General features: G+C 38.0%; 2 protein-coding genes across 2 annotated transcripts in view; both read left to right on the top strand.

Moving 5' to 3' along the window:
• The first annotated feature begins 11,468 nt into the window (after positions 1-11,468).
• Positions 11,469-16,153, top strand: LOC148721778 (uncharacterized). The gene is made up of 5 exons (XM_088736248.1): positions 11,469-11,720; positions 11,812-12,032; positions 12,121-12,214; positions 12,715-12,864; positions 13,488-16,153. Exons 1-5 carry the CDS (start codon positions 11,612-11,614, stop codon positions 14,033-14,035), a joined length of 1,122 nt encoding a protein of 373 aa, XP_088592374.1. The 5' UTR covers positions 11,469-11,611; the 3' UTR covers positions 14,036-16,153.
• Positions 16,154-16,437: 284 nt separating this feature from the next.
• The window catches only part of LOC148721777 (uncharacterized), a 735-nt gene continuing 543 nt past the window's right edge, over positions 16,438-16,629 (top strand). Inside the window, exon 1 of the mRNA XM_088736961.1 lies at positions 16,438-16,629. This exon is cut by the window's right edge and continues 543 nt beyond it. Within this exon, the coding sequence (XP_088593087.1) occupies positions 16,438-16,629 (192 nt within the window).

Here is a 16,629-nt window from a genome sequence, read left to right as displayed (position 1 = left end):
ATACCTTTTGTTTACATGTCTATCTCATTAATATTCATATTTTCGATTATCCGGACTCTCGATCATCCGGACCATTTACCGAGGTCTCGACGAGTTCGGATAATCGAGTTTCGACTGTACTTACAATATTGCTTGCAATACTAACCAGCAAAAGTTATTGATTAAAATCATATTTGGATTATGACCGTTCATTGTTCAGAAAAATTATCAAGAAATTGCAGCAAGTGGCTTTCAAATTTGTGTTCAAGAACTTTCATAGCCGGCGCTGTAACTCACATCTCAAACCACTTGAGGTGATTCTAGACACAGGGGACTATACGGGAAATGGGGAGTACTGGATCGACCCTAAAAGCAATGGAAACAATGGAAACAATGAAAATGGTCTACTGTGACATAACAACTGACGGAGGTAAGTTATTTATGAGAAAAACGTAGTTCTAAGACAATAGTTATTCAGTGCTTTGTTGAAATTGTGGTAACAAAAGTCAAATCTCATTTAGCATCATTAGCACTCATTTAGTACACCTAAAGGGAAATGACGTAAACAAGGCAAGCATCGGTCATGACGGTTTTCTGAAAGAAGAGTATAAAGGTGCGATTCATCAATAAAAGCAAAAGCATATAGAAATGGAACGTATATTTACACAGAGGACTGTTTTATTTTAGGAAGCTGGCTTCTTGTTGCAAGCTTAGTAATGGATGGCTCCACTCCACCACACATATGGACAACCGAGTCATCGATATCATACCGCGGAATCAGCAACTCTACCAACAACAAAATGGGTATCAAAACGAGTGCCATGAAAGAACTCAGAACACACCTGTCTTTCACTTAATAATTTGGATGTATCAACAAAGTTGAAATGGTAAATTGGCCACCGTAACGATTACAAAAGCTGACGTTTAACGCTCGAAACGTCAGCTTTTGTAATCGTTACGGTGGCCAATTTACCATTTCAACTTTGTTGATATATCCACTTAATAATTTGGATGTATCAACAAAGTTGAAATGGTAAATTGGCCACCGTAACGATTACAAAAGCTGACTTTTAACGCTCGAAACGTCAGCTTTTGTAATCGTTACGGTGGCCAATTTACCATTTCAACTTTGTTGATATATCCAAATTATTTCGTTACCCCCACCGACGCAGCCCCAAACAGTTTGTTTCGAAACTATCAGCCTTTACTCATTTGTCTTTCACTTGGCTGAGATACCACTGCAGCAAACAAAACGGACGTACCTTTCAATTGACTACGGCTGCCAACGCCCTCGGTAAAGCTGTGGTCTAGTACTTTAGCGGCCAGACAGACGTGCTTCCCGACTCATGTGGATCTTTTTGAAGAACGGAAGGTGACAACTCTGAGCTGGCCATCGAAGGACTGGGGAATAGAAAACGGACAGGAATATGTTGGATAATGGGGATACTCTGGTGCGGAGAGAGAGAAAAAAGATTGTATAAACACACTACATTTGTTTCGTTTAAGTATCACCGGTTATTTTTTGACAACTACTGATATTGTGATGATATGAAAAACGACGCCAATTCGACGACAGGAGATTTTTGGAAATCTAAGTACGCTAAATGAATAGAAAAAGTGGAAAATGTTTCGATCGAGTGTCCAAGCAATGTTAAAATGCAAGATTTATCTTTATGGATTAAATTCCGACAGTCATCGGTATATTAGTTTATCAGGAAATTAGTATGAATCAGTATTGTATCCTGTGATTGTTGCTGTAGTATCATGTCGTTGAGTAGTTACTGTTTACTTGCAGTTATTTCTGTCAATTTTAAGAACTTTCCATTATAATGATATACTGGCTGAAAAGAAGGTTAAAAGGACTTAAGGAAAAAGCGCGCTTTTAATTTACCTGTGGTCCCTACGAACAGGTGCCATGATAGTTTTATCTTTCATCATTTACGCACGCTTTGTATAAGCTGACTCTATCTATGTTACCTAATTTTTAATATTTTAAAAGTATGTTACCATTTCTTACATATTTCTTAAATTTGTAAACTAATACGTAATTCAACCTTTGGTTGCAATGTTTTTCATAAATAAACTGTCTATCTATCTATCTACCTATCTATCTATCTATCTATCTATCTATCTATCTATCTATCTATCTATAACCAATGCTTTTTTGGATAATCACATTCCAGGGCATCTACATGTTATACATATCCAGCCGGGCACGACGGCCACAATGGAAGTTATGAGTTTGAAGGATGATATTTTCACAGTATTATTCCATGCTATGTTGATAAATGTATCTTAAAAACCAGGCGCGAGGGCCGTACTGGGAGAGTATCGGCCCGAGGTCTTGACAGTACGGACCGAGCGCAGCGAGGTCCGTACAAAAAAGACCGAGGGCCGATATTCTTCCAGTACCGTCCCGAGCAAGCTTGTTTAATAAGAGATTTATTATACGACTGAAGTTCAAAGGTACACAAGTGCGGTATCATTCGGGACTATTCGGAACAGTGCCCGGTCCAATACTGAGAGAATATTGACCGGCAATAGAGCATTTTGATTGGTTGATTTTAGTTATTGGCCCTCTGACTGCCCGAGTCGTGTAATAAACAGTCTTATTAAACAGCAAGGTGATATTAAGATTTATTACATTCACTTTGAAATCACTGCTGGTCCCTGTAATCTGATTGGCTCTAATTGGTGCGATTTCTCCACGAATCGCACCATTTTTTGCTCTAAATCGCATCATTTTACGCTTGACTGGGTTTTTGACACATGACGTCAAAGTCTTTCTGTTTTGCATAAAACATAAGATGTAAAAGCCTTTCTGGTCCTGCTTTTTATTTAAAAACCGGCTCAGTGCTGCATCAATAAAATATTTGAATTGACCAAGTCCTGTATTTGGGCGATTTCAAAACGGATGTGATAAAGTGGTAATTGAACCTCGTATCGTGCAATTTTGGTCTGAAATCATGCTTGTGATTTCAAATCGAACTCGCGCTACGCGCTCGTTCGATTTTGAATCACGCGTATGATTTCAACCCAAACTGTACTCCACTCAGTTCAATTACCATCAATAATAATTTAATAGGAGTGTTCTGGGATGATTTTCTCTTAATAGCTTAGAAACCGTTTCCACGGAAACCGTCATAAACGTGAATTTTTAACTCGTGAATTGTGCGTGCGAAAGAGCGAGTTGTAGGTATGATGTGATGAGTGGCGCTCGCTCGCTCGCTCGATTGGTCGATTCCTGTAAACTTTTTTCTATTTTAGGTTTTTGAATGCATTTGATAGTTTTTGGCGAATGATAAACAAACGAAATGGCGACCTTTGTTGCTAAGAATAGTGTTGGGGTGAAAAGGAAGGCAATGATAATCTTGAAAGAGTAAAAAAGTATACGTTTTTCGTTTGTGAATCAATTAAAGCTTACCCAATCTCCGAATACCCTTTTATTTCTTGCAGCTTATATTTCATTTATGGCATCAATACTTCTATTTTTAAATGTATACATCCAGGAAAATGATTATTGTGTCCAAAAAAGAAAACAAAGAAAACAAAGAAAGGAGGTTAAGCAAAACGCAAAATGTACTTGAGGGTGGCGGATTTGAACCACCTACGGCCACCCTGAGAAGTCAACTACCGCCTTGCCTTTTACCGTAAGGCCACCGAAACACCGTAGTGAGTGGAACTTTATATAAGTATAAATTTTACATTTAAAGCGCTGATCCTTTGGTAATTTCAACCGCGAGCTCGAACGACTCGAGTCGCTGGTCGCTGATAGTCCGATTTTGAAGTGGACGTTGCTCACGGCCAACTGCTCAGTGAAAAAAGCTCAAGCATAAGTTTAATCCATCGAAATTCTGTTTCTTCAATGGTATAACTCGCACTGTGTATGCGTATGTTATTAGTGCACTGTTAAGTTTGTATGTTTCCAGATACCTTCAATTAAGGATTTTTTTTTTTAAATAAAGGCTGATAGTTTCGAAAGATACTATTTGGGGCTGCGTCGGTGGGAGTAACGAAATAATGAGTAAGTAAAGATCTCAAAAGAGGGCACTTACTTCTCAAAGATTGTTAAATAATACATCATCCCTATGTCCTCGAGACAAAAATCTTAACTCCAGGAAGTGGTTCTTTCTATCAATATTTTGTGCAAGCCATGTAACACAGGTTAGCCAGGCCATATTACAAACTCAACAACAACTTTTAATCTGACATAATAAACCCTGAAATAATAAACCCAAATTGTGCCAAATAATGTTTTACATTATTTTAAACTTACGATACATGCACAGCAGCAAGTTTTATTTTGAAGCAAGACTTAAGTTACACCTCACTTCATTTAATCTCTAAACTGGATTATTGTAACGTTGTGTTTAGTCCTCTCCCAGAGTACCAGACCAAACGCCTTCAAAGAGTACAGAACACGTGTGCGGGTTTTGTGTTAACTAAATTTGCTGGACTCCAGGATGTTATAAAGCTAGGTTGGCTCACAATCAAAGAGCGTTTAGAATTTAATATAGCTAAGCTAGCACACAAGTCATTATACAATGAGGACTTTCCACTAATACTCAAGCAACTCGTCGTAAATAGATATAGTCTTAGGTCATTAGCTGCACCAAAATTAGGAACTTGCCAACAAATTGAGAAGAACACTCTACAAGATCAAGCTGCAGAAGCTTTTAATAAGCTTCCTGCGAAGCTAAGAAATTGCAGTGACCATGCACTTTTTTGTATAAATCTTAAGAGACACATACTGACGTGCACTTGATAATCTAGTATAGTTTTTTATTCACTATTTATCAATTTTTATTTATTGTAAGTATTATGTATATAGTTAGTTTTTATATTAGTAGCGAAGAGCCACTACGTGGAAGTATGCTAATAAAGGTCATTATTATTATTATTATTATTATTTGATGTATATTAAATTAACAGCAAAGTGACATGGCTTTATATCTAACACCAGTTCTTCAAGAAATGGCACAGCTACAAGTTAACTTAATATGCTGAAATTTTAACTATTCAATTAATATATTTACGCAGATTTACCAATACTAAAATAAACAGTATATAGTGGCTTCATGGCAAACACAAATTCCTCAAGGAATAGATATAGTAGCCTTTCCTTTGAATCATACTGAAGATTGCTCTTTCTCTTTTTTAAAAATCTTGCCACAGATTTTCCTGTACCCAAATGCTCGTCGTAGAGGCTTTACACCTAGGACATTTTCTTCAAGAAATTGATACAGCAACTTTTCTTTTGAATCATATTGAAGATTTAAACAATAATAAGTTGACGGTCACAACAACAATTCCTTTACAACGATGAATATCCTTGCTGGTGTATGACTATAATTACTTCTGTCAACAAGTGGTTTATATTTAGTTTGAGATTCTTTGCTCTGGTTCAATCAGTAATTTTCTGTATGATAATTACATGATTGTAAGTAAAAATTACAAATGGCTGCAGTTTACATTTTATGCTTATTCTTCTGGAAGTTATAAATTTATGATTTATTTTGACAACCACTTTGATTGTCATTTAAAATTAAAAATTTTTGTAAATTAGATGGAACAAGGATACTCCTAATGCTTTATATTTAGGGTAAACTAGGAACACTCAAAACTGTGGTCTTGTTTCGTGAAGAATCAGATATTGAGTATGTTGAAAGAAAAATTAATGTAAAAAAGTTTTTCAAATTATATTTAGTTATATTTCCTTAGGAATTTGACAAGCACAATTCCACAGATATTTCTGAAATTTTGGCAAGCATTTATCATAAATCTAGTTGGAAGAAGAACCTTTCTACATAGAATGAATACTTGCTAAAAGCAAGGATGTGAGATATTTATTCAATAGTGGAAATACCCTTAAAATGAGAATTCAAAGTCATAATTCTTGAAACAAGGAATGTAAATCTTATTTTTAATGGTGGTATTCTTAAACTGAGGAACTTTAAATGGAGAGTATAACCGTGACATTCTTAAAAGCAGAAATCTTGATCCTTACATTTCAAGGAATTGACTCTCAAAATAAGGAAAAAAATCCTTGTTTTGAATATCCACTGACTAACAATAAGAATTCTGAAAAACATAAAATTTAGAGCGGTGTGAACATCCTTGTACTTGTTTTTTCATCCTCGTGCTAATAATTATCTCAGAAGTGCGAAACAGGCTTCAAGGGCAGTACTCAGTTGCAGCACAAGCATAGGCATAAACATAACAAGCTAATGTGGGCTTGTGCTGAAGTGGGCTCAGCTGCAACATAAACATGAGCACAAGCGCTCAGTCGATGTTATGTTAAATAGGGACATGGTTGGTATAAGCAGTATAGTGCTTACTGATTGCCTGAAAGTCTTTCGCTTATGTTTATCCTTACGCTTATGCCAGTCTTAATTAGACAGTATAAGCATAAAAAGAAGGCAACGTTTTGATCATCTTATGCATATATGCATATTCTTATGTCCGTGCGTTCCATCCAGAGCATAAGATTTTCGACATGCCTATCCCTATGCTTGCATTGCAACTAAATACTGAGCTCAATATTGGAATAATAGTTTTATGATAAACAAAACAGCACCCTTTTGAACTTTCATTCTACAAACCTTTTACAATAAAATCTGGAACAGTGATTGTCTTCCACCAAATCCTAATCTTTGAGGCCTAATTTAGTTTCACATCATATTCCTCATAATGTTCATTTACCAGTCTAACGATTCATACCTTAGTATGGAAATCAAACTCCGATTTCTATTGACGACACAAATTACATTGGCTTATCCAGTTCACGAGTTGGCTCACAGAGCCTTTGATTTGTTTTCGACATTCAAAATTTGAAAATTAACAGCGAAAAGAATTTTGCAGAAAATCTCATTCTAAAATGATTTCATATTCTACTAAACTTGTTTAAGTAATAGTTGGAAATCCAGGGCCTTCAAATGGTACTAAACAGGCATGACCAGAGCGTGAACGAGAAAAATATAAGAACTGCTTAATGACCTAGCTTCCTTAAGTCGCACCGTGCAATACTGACTCTCGTTCGCTTTTTACATATGTTGGAAGGGGAGGGATGGAGATATATTCCACCTCGGTTACTAAGTAATTATATAAAAATTTTACTCATGTTGAAAAATGCCGGTAAAAACACACGTTTGAGTGTAAGTTAGGCAAAGTTTAAATTTTAGCGTTCTTAAGATAGTTTGTACCTCTGTCAAGTCAAATGAGAAGGCCGACATCAAGTCTTGCATCTTTTTTGAAAATCTTTGGCTGGTCGCAAAACATTATTTCGGCTCTTACGATGTATTAAAAGCATATGAAATGAAAGCTTTTTATAAAGGAGTTAAGACCTACTTACCACTTAACTAAGGTGGATAAATCAGCTATAAATAATGAATAACTAATTTTCTTTCTCCGGCCGCCTTGTTAAGAGGGGCCATTCCGAAATATCGCCTAGAGGTGTGCAATATGAAAAAATGAAAAATCTCCAAACTTTTCCAGAATATAGATTTGGAAGAACGGGGGCAAAATCGGTTCGGTGGCTGTCACGTCAGCCTTACAAGGTCCAGACAACCCATTACCTGAACATCACTTGAAAATAAACAAAACAGTAAATGTGACCGCATTGATTGTCTTAATGAAAAGAACACGTATTTACGAAACAGTCCGAAGTGTTATTTGTCCGATTCTGTTGCGAACTTAATTTATGGGCATTGCTTGTGTTTTTCGATATTTGACTCATTTTGGCGGACAAAAAGATGGCAAAATCGAGAGGGTAAAATCGCACCTTGGTACATGGCACGGGGTTATATCAAGTCAATCCAGCAAAAGAACAAGGTTTCTTCTTCATATAACTCCAGTAAAGTTTTTGGGCTACTCAAACAAAGAAATTTTAGGACCCCAAACAAAAGTGTCATCGAGGTCAAAACACGCCATTCCTTGTCACCCTATTGGGGGTGAATATCAACGGTGCGCTCGTCGAAGAGACAACAGGCCGTCTTGGAGGCGAAACATCGCTACTTATCTGACTAAAAAGCTCATTTTGATCAACATTTGTCGTTTTGGGAGCGTTGAATTATGCTTGAATGGTTTTTGGGGGATATTCATTCACTAATCTGTTGACAGTTTTTTCCAGGCTTCAACAAATAAGCGTTGAGAAAGCTCATCAGATCTGTGGTCTGTAATTTCTTAACATCTTGATTAGGGCATGGATTATTTATTCACTTCACAAGCCACTGCCGTTAAGTGCCCTCCGCTGCTCTTGAAATGTTCAATCTGAGTAAGGATTGCGTGACAAGCGTTGAACAGCCCAATTGTACCTTGAAAAAAGAGTAGTAATCGTTACTACTACTTGGAAACCTCAATGCTGGAAAGTTTTTTATTATAAATGTTTGTTTAATAATCATTTTAAAAGCTACATCTGCCCCTATTCTACCCCGCTGGAGCTGTAGTTCGTTGCCCGTTTCTGAGCAAAGGGAATTTTGTGTACATCTTTTGTCCGACACTTTTTGCTGCTTTAGTACTACCGTGTTACTCGAGGTCGCTCTAGTGAAGACACTGGTGTAAATAACGAACACTAGGCGATGAAGGCAGGTGTAATCGGCCTGTCGATTCTGATCAATGAATGCAATATCTGATAACTTGGACGGGGGTATAGACCCAATATTCACAAAAATGGAAAATAGTAATACACAAGATCACGACCTCACTAAGTCTGCAATTAATTTAAAGTGCACCTAAACCCAAAAATTTTTTTTCGCTTAACGAAATAAGCTTATTTTTTGGAGTATTTCCGAGCAAAAATTTTTTAATTTGCTTAAATCTTAAATTTTCTGTGCCTAGTCAAAAGACGGAAAATCGGCCGCCATCTTGCCCCACGACCGAGTTTAAAGAGGAATGGCTCTAGCGGATAATGTGACGTCAAATCGAGAACACGAAAGTCTGCTTTTCACACATTTTCACTTGTTTGGGAAGGTTGTGGTCGATATTGTCCTAAATATGCCGACCAGGTGTATTGTATGAGGAATGTATGAAGCGTGATACCCTCTTGCAAATTTCGCACGTTGCTACATCCTCCTATAACACACTTAGTCGGCATATTTTCGGACAAAATCGACTACAACTTTCCTAAACAAGCGAAAATGTGTGAAATGCAGACTTTCGTGTTCTCGATTTGACGTCACATTACCCGCTAGAGCCAATCCTCTTTAAACTCGGCCGTGGGGCAAGATGGCGGCCGATTTTCCGTATTTTGACTGGGCACAGACAATTAAAGATTTGAGCAAATAAAAAAATGTTTGCACAGAAATACTCCAAAAGATACGCTTATTTCGTTAAGCAAAAAAACATTTTTGGGTTTAGGTGCACTTTAACGTACGACTTTTTGAGTCCAATTAGAAGATTGTCAATTCCATTTCAAAGTGACTGGATATTATAGGCAAAATAGGGACGCTGAGCTTGGTTGGCTTATTTCTTACATACAAGTCACAGATTCATAAGAGATCGGGTGGATCAGCTGACACTCTTCAAAAATGTGGCACGGGCACGTGTGGAGGAACACGCTTCATGCTGTGCAACAGCTCGAGTGTCCCACTCATCAGCAATTTCGTGCCTTCCTTGCCGCAATTCTTAAGAAAAAATATTTTATTTGCTGTGGCGCTAGGAATTCATCCACATTGAATCCGCGGTGCCATCTTCATGTTTTGCATGAAATATCTTGAGAAACCTGTGCCAGATTTGCTTTGAACCCAGTCTGTTCTCCTATTTTAAATTTCTCTTCTAGGTAGGCCTTCTGCTTAGCACTGAAATGGGCAGCCTTTCTCGAAGATTGCTATGGCCAGTCCGGCGGTAACGATAAATGTCTTCCTGTTATATTACTTGAATACGAGTGATGGAAATGAACTGATTTCCTTCAGAGTGACTCATACCAAGGTATAGGAAAGTTAAAGTTAAGCTAAAGCTAAAGGAACGGTGAACAGAGAGTACAAGAAAATGTTTACTTTACAAACAGACATCGATACCGAGAGAACAAACAACGACATATCCTGCACGTAGATTAAGCTGATTTCCTTGCAGATTCACAGAGCAACATAATAATAGGGACCTTACGCAATCAGGACGGCAACGCCAAGAAAGACTGCGATTAAAAAATGAATTTCTACTCTTAGTTGGAATTTCAAAAATGGTTGCAGGAGCTTACTGTCTTATACGGCGCCACAGCTCAACTTCAGCATAAAAGTAGCGTTGAGTTCCAAACGGACATTAAAATAATTTGCCGTCGCGGTTTCGGTTCGCAGACGACGCAAATTTTGGCGATTTCACGTTGTTGTTTTGCATAGGACGACTAAGAAATGTACAAAGTTTCAAAACGCACGTACTGAGCTATTGTTCTGCCAATTAGATCTCTTGTCTTTCCACGTCCTCGTTGCCGTCGCCGTCGTGGTTGCGTAAGGTCCCTAATAACGTTTTGGTGCCCATCACACAATAACGTCGATTCTTTTTGAGAATTAAAATAACAAAGAGAACTGATGGGGAGAATGTCAAATCGTGAAACTTGCATAGTTTTGCCTCTTACGTTATTTCATTGTGATACAAATAAGCAGTTTTTATGATTGTTGCTAATAATCATAGACTCCATCTCCGACTGCGTTTTAGACTGAATGTATGCGCGCATGGCTCTCATCTGCCATCAGTAAAAGATAATCTGAACTTCGTCTTACAGTCAACTATGTCGAAGGCCTTAGCAGCTTCGACGTGATGATCCGCGGGAAAGTTGAAAAAAGTAAAAATCAAGAAAGATTTGCATTGAAGCAAACAACACGCAAGCTTAGTCACGGACCCAGTTGGCATTTATGATTTTTTTGAAAAAAAACTTTCCTAATGGGTTTGCTCGTTGTAGCGAACAAAGACTTTGCTGCAAGCGGTGTTAAAACTCAAGTTGGTAAGTAATAAACCCAGAATAAACTTCTATGCTTTATGGTCACTGTTCCGCCATCAACAATTTACACATGCAATTATTTTGTACAAATTTCGCCTTACGTGGCCACGTCATGAACCAAGCTGATGTTGCCGATGATAAACTAATTAAGTCTCCCCTATTCAACAACTTTGTCCAATCCATTGTGAGGATGATGTTGACAAAGACGAGTTTATTCTCCAAAATTCTCATAGCTAAAATAGATTAATTTTGTGGCGACTATTAATTAGGATATATCAAAAAAGTTGAAATGGTAAATTGGCCACCGTAACGATTACAAAAGCTGACGTTTCGAGCGTTAGCCCTTCGCTCCGACGAAGGGCTAACGCTCGAAACGTCAGCTTTTGTAATCGTTACGGCGGCCAATTTACCATTTCAACTCTGTTGATATATCCAAATTATTTCGTTACTTCCACCGACGCAGCCCCAAACAGTTTCTTTCGAAACTCTCAGCCTTTATTTTATAATTACACAGAGTTGTTTAAGCTTGTTTTAATGTTGTTTTAATTAGAACCCTTTCTTCAACTGGTTTTGAGACGCTTACATGCGGGGTTTATTAAATCATTGATCAATAATAAATAAGCTAAGCTTCCTGTATCGCAGGCAACAGGCGACGACGACCAAATTTGTTTGCCGTCTGTTTGTCAAGTATTTGACAACGACATGCACGCTTCGTGGCTGACTCAATTTGCCTTTGTGACCCTCAATGTATTCCTGGTGTTCGTAGTGGCGAACAGAGACTTTTGTGCAAGCGTTTTAGAAACTCAAGTGGGTAAGTAATACTCTTCCAATGAGCTTCTCTATATTTTTCGTTTCTTTTGTTTCTGCATCAACAATTTCCACCTGCAAATGTTTCCTAACAGATTTTGCCTTACTCGGTCATGTCATCGACAAAACTGATGTTTTTGATGATTTCGAGTGTCACCTAAAATGTATTGGAAACCGACGTTGCAAGTCGTGTAATGTTCATCCCAATGGCAATGATACGGGTAAGCGTGTTTGTGAGCTGAACAGCAAAAGCCGACAGACGAGGCCAGGTGATTTTAAACGAAAGAAAGGATCTACGTATTATGGCTCAATTCAGGTAAGTCAAAAGTTTAGTTTTCATATTACGTATATTCATTTTGAATCCAAGTGTGGCTAAAATTTGAATCAATTCATCTATCTACTAGGGTAATTGTGTCGATGTTTCTCATGAACCGCGAGAAGAACAAACAACGGCAGTTCAATGTCATCCCAGATACAGAGGAAGATGGTGTCAAACACGTAAGTACTGTTGAAACTTTGACGAGCCATATAATCATGGCAAAATACATGTTTTTTTCCTTTTTAGTGATTGGATTTAGTGATTGGATTTTTCGTATAATATGTATACTAGCCTCTATATTATTCCGGCATGATTTCAAGGATAATAGCAAAGGCGAGGAAATAAGCGCGACCAACATCCCACCCGACTATAATGGTGTCATTTTGTAGGAAGACTGGTTCCATTCAAGAGTGCCTTTTCTTTTAAAACTTTAAACTTTTGCCTGTAAAAATACATGAATGAACGTTTCGGTGGATGGAAAATATTTAAAATTTCTGGCGTTTCCTCAGGCAGTTTTATATTTAACTCGCCCTCACCTACTCAACTTCGTATACCATTTTATTTTAACTTACCTTGCACTCTTGAACATTATTGTGGAATTGGGGCAAAATATAAGAAAGGGTTCCATTATAGAGATTTTCAAATGAAGGTTGCATTGTACTTTATAATTTTTTGGTAGCTAAGAAAGGTTCAAGTTCCCAGCATCCTGCTCGCTCATGTAAGGTGATTCTGGACATAGGGGACTCCATGGGAGATGGGGAGTACTGGATCGACCCTGAAAACAATGGAAGCCCTTTGAAGGTCTACTGTGACATGTCAACTGACGGAGGTGAGCGATAGATGTCTTGTGTATTATTTTTCGGCCCGAGTTGAACGAGTAAGTGTTATGAAATGAACACTTCATCCGGCCTGCTCTGACATCAACGGTTATTGGAAAGTGTTTAAGCATCTTAAACCAAATGACATCATGGTTCTTCATACTAACGATATGTATCAAACGCAAGGGAAAAGAAATTTTAAGTACCGACTTCCGCTTGCCTCTAAAACAACCTCTATGCTTTCGTTCCCTCCTGTTATTTAGTAAGCGAATCTTTCGGAAAAAAATCGTTTTTTAATTTTTCTAGTTTACGACTAATCATAAAAGTTTCTTTTCCTCACATGCTTTATCAAAACTCTTTTCCTTACTATCTATGAGCATAAATATATCGAAGGCGCCGGGGTTGTGACTACCCTAGGCCTGTATGTGCCCAACGAATGGCACATTTTTCAGATAGCAAATTCAGCGCCTTTTTCCCCTACCATGCCATCTTTAAACATTCACATACTACAAACTTACGCTATTTTCCCACAAACTGAGCATATACCCGCAAAAACATATTTCTATTGTTCAAGACCGGAGGCGTAGACATTTCGGCGATGAGCAAAGTTGTAAGGAAGTTTTTGCTGTTTCAGGAGGCTGGCTTCTTGTTTCCAACCTTGTGATGGCCAGCTCAAGACGCAGTTTCGTTCCGTTGTTGTTTGAGAGGTCGTACCATGCTATCAGCAAGTATCATAAGAACAACATGTTGCTGGAAAAAACGGCCATGAATGAGCTCAGAACACACTTGAATTTTACTCAGCTGAGATTCCACTGCAGCAAACGATTGAAGCGCAGGTTCCACGTAACCACAGCCCCCAATAGCTTTGGAGAAGCAGTGGTCCAGTACTTCAGCGGTCAGACAGATGTGCTTCCATACTCGTGTGAATCTTTTGTCAGAATGGAAGACGACGACTCAAAATTAGCCAATGTCTGCCAAAAGTGGGGGGCCGGGGGCACTAACACGCACAATGTTGGTACATGGAGCTCTTCTGATCGCAATGAGGACAGATTGTACGATCATGTTGTGATCGTCTGGGGTACTTATCACTGGAATATTCAGCCATCACATCAACGATTTGACTGCGACGATTTCGCACATGCAGTGTCTGCCGGTGATTTCTGGAAAATTTATGTACGTTAGATATTTTGGGTACATTCCCCGTATTCACAAGTCTTGACTCACACTAGTTAGTCTGATCTAACATCGATACAGAGCGTGTAGTTTTCAACTGAGCATCGAAAATGATCTTAGATTGCATTGGTTCTGCTCTAATTCGCTGTGTGATTAGTCCAGAAAACTCGCGCCCGCCACCATCTCAACCAATCAAATGCAAAAGCAAGACCAATTCCAACTTGATCACTCGTGTTTTCCCGCGCTTCGATTCAAGCAGGTTGCCTGTTTTATTTCGAGTTTTCGTTGGTTAATGAATATGTAACCTTTGATCATGATTGGTCGAGTGATTACTTTGGTTTGGTTTTTCAACACTCAATTGAAAACTGCTTTATTAGTCATAAGAATTCATTTTGATCTCGCTGAGGTTTTCAAGTTCCCTCCGAATCAGTCTCCCAAGAACAGGTTACTAAGTCCCTGAAAAGTGATCTTGTAGTCTGATCGTCAGCCAAATATCACTGGTTTCTTTCACCAGGACAGAACAGCCTCGAACGCGATGATTAACGCGGCCATGTTTCTATAGGTGATCTTTAGAAGGTATATATACGTCGAGGACTCGATGACATACGAAGTTATCATTGTTGCCATAAACACAAAAATTAGATTCCCAAAGTTTCTTAACACGTTATACCTTATGCGATAGTTGTAGCTCAAAATACTTAATCAAATTCTTTGTTACATTATTGCTTTTATCTGATTTCAATTTTTATTATTGCTGATTTTATTATTGCTTTTATCTGATTTCAATAAGAATAAATGGTGATGACCAGTCGGTTTCGATTGTAATGAGGGAAGGACACACTTCATAGCTTTCTGTCTTCCCTACTATGCCATTCAACATAAAGCCTTTGATTGAGGGAGAATTCCAACTTCTGTCATCCGCGTCAATGCTTTGATTTCTCGATCTAAATGGCTCCACCAAGTCACTCAGGAGTCTTTCAGAGGCCTGCGATAGAGGCGCCTTACCAGGGATAGGACGTATAAGCATTACACCAAACGAAACGCGAATTCGCCTATCCGATCAGTGCCCTCATACTAAAGAAAAGGAAAAGGCGATTAAGGAACCGGTCATTATTTGATGCCTGGGTGGGGTGGGAGAGGGAGGTGTGGGATCCGCGGGGGATCACATGGTTTTCAGGGGGATACAAGGAGATGATCAGAAGTCACCGGCAGAGAATTAGAGACTATATAACTGCCACTTGGGGCGGGGGGGTGACATAATAATATCACAGTGCAGAGCCTCATGGGGGAATCAGGTGACACAATCAAACTCCTTCACACCCACCCGGCGATAAGTTATGACTGGTGTCCAACTCAAAGAAAATTTTTTTGGAAGGTATAAGAATTTTTTTTCAGCTATTTTGAAGACGTGAAGGATGTAATCAGTACCAAATATTTTTTTTGGGCGGGGGGAGGTGGCTAAAAGACGTATTTGAACAAATTTAACTCCCCACATTACTAGTCCTATCTTTTTAAGGCATCTGCGGATAATTATTATTTATCCAGTAAACTGGTTTTACATTACCAACTCTTTTTACTGGCGAGAAATAGTCTTTTTTGCAGAATGTGACCTCATACATGTAGTACATAAGTGATAACAATAAAACATCCCCGGATCTTGTTCCTTCGAACAAAACATTTTATTATTTTATTCACAAACTTACAAATTACAAATACAGTCACTTATGTAACTTACAGTAAAATATGACTACTCACATTATTTACAGTATAACAACGCTTTACACTACTTACAAGACAGTTCAAAGCTTACACCACTATTGTTAGATTCCCTATTACTACTATTACTACTAAGTGCCACTGTTACTAGTTTTACAGTATTATAATACACTATATCATAAAATACTAACACAGATATTACTACTTCTAGTATTGCAGTTAGCTTAACCAGTTACTTATTTATGAGCCACTTTTTATTAAACTTATCTTAAGTATTATTCTTCATACACATATTTTTCTGTTTCAAACTTATTTTTAACCTTTAATTTGAAGCCAGTTATATTGGGTAATATTTGACTTCTTCTGCAATCTCATAAATATATCTTAGCTATCAGTAATAAGTTATAAAGTAAAGGGGATTTCGTGATTATAATACCTACAATAACATATTTTAAGGTAAGGTGTACAAATTCTTTTGAAAGACTGTAAAAGTAAGATTCAAAATTTCTCCAAAAACTTTTCGTTTTTATGCAATCAAAAAGAAGATGGCTCAAGGTTTCTGATTCAGACTTGCAAAAGGAGCATTCATCTTCTGTGATGAATCCTATCTTAAATAGCTTGGTGTTAGTGAATAATATGGAATTTAGGACCTTTAGCCATCCGTGTGGTGGAAAGACGTGAAAAAGCTCAGCGGCATGTCACCTGCCTCAGAAACGCGTGTTAACATCAGCAAATTACTACAACACCCAGGTTTTTCACCTGGTGATCTGGCGAATTACATCAATTCAGCGTTCCTGACTCCAATGCAGAGTTTTGAGCCTCTAACCCATAATCCTTTTGATCCACCACAAACCAACAACGGAAGTCATGCCGTAAATACGATATCG

The sequence above is a fragment of the Stylophora pistillata genome, chromosome 10 (assembly GCF_964205215.1).
Source record: "Stylophora pistillata chromosome 10, jaStyPist1.2, whole genome shotgun sequence".
Taxonomy (NCBI): Eukaryota; Metazoa; Cnidaria; class Anthozoa; order Scleractinia; family Pocilloporidae; genus Stylophora; species Stylophora pistillata.
The sequence above is the reverse complement of the archived record's forward strand: the minus strand, read 5'-3'. Positions and strand labels throughout refer to the sequence as shown.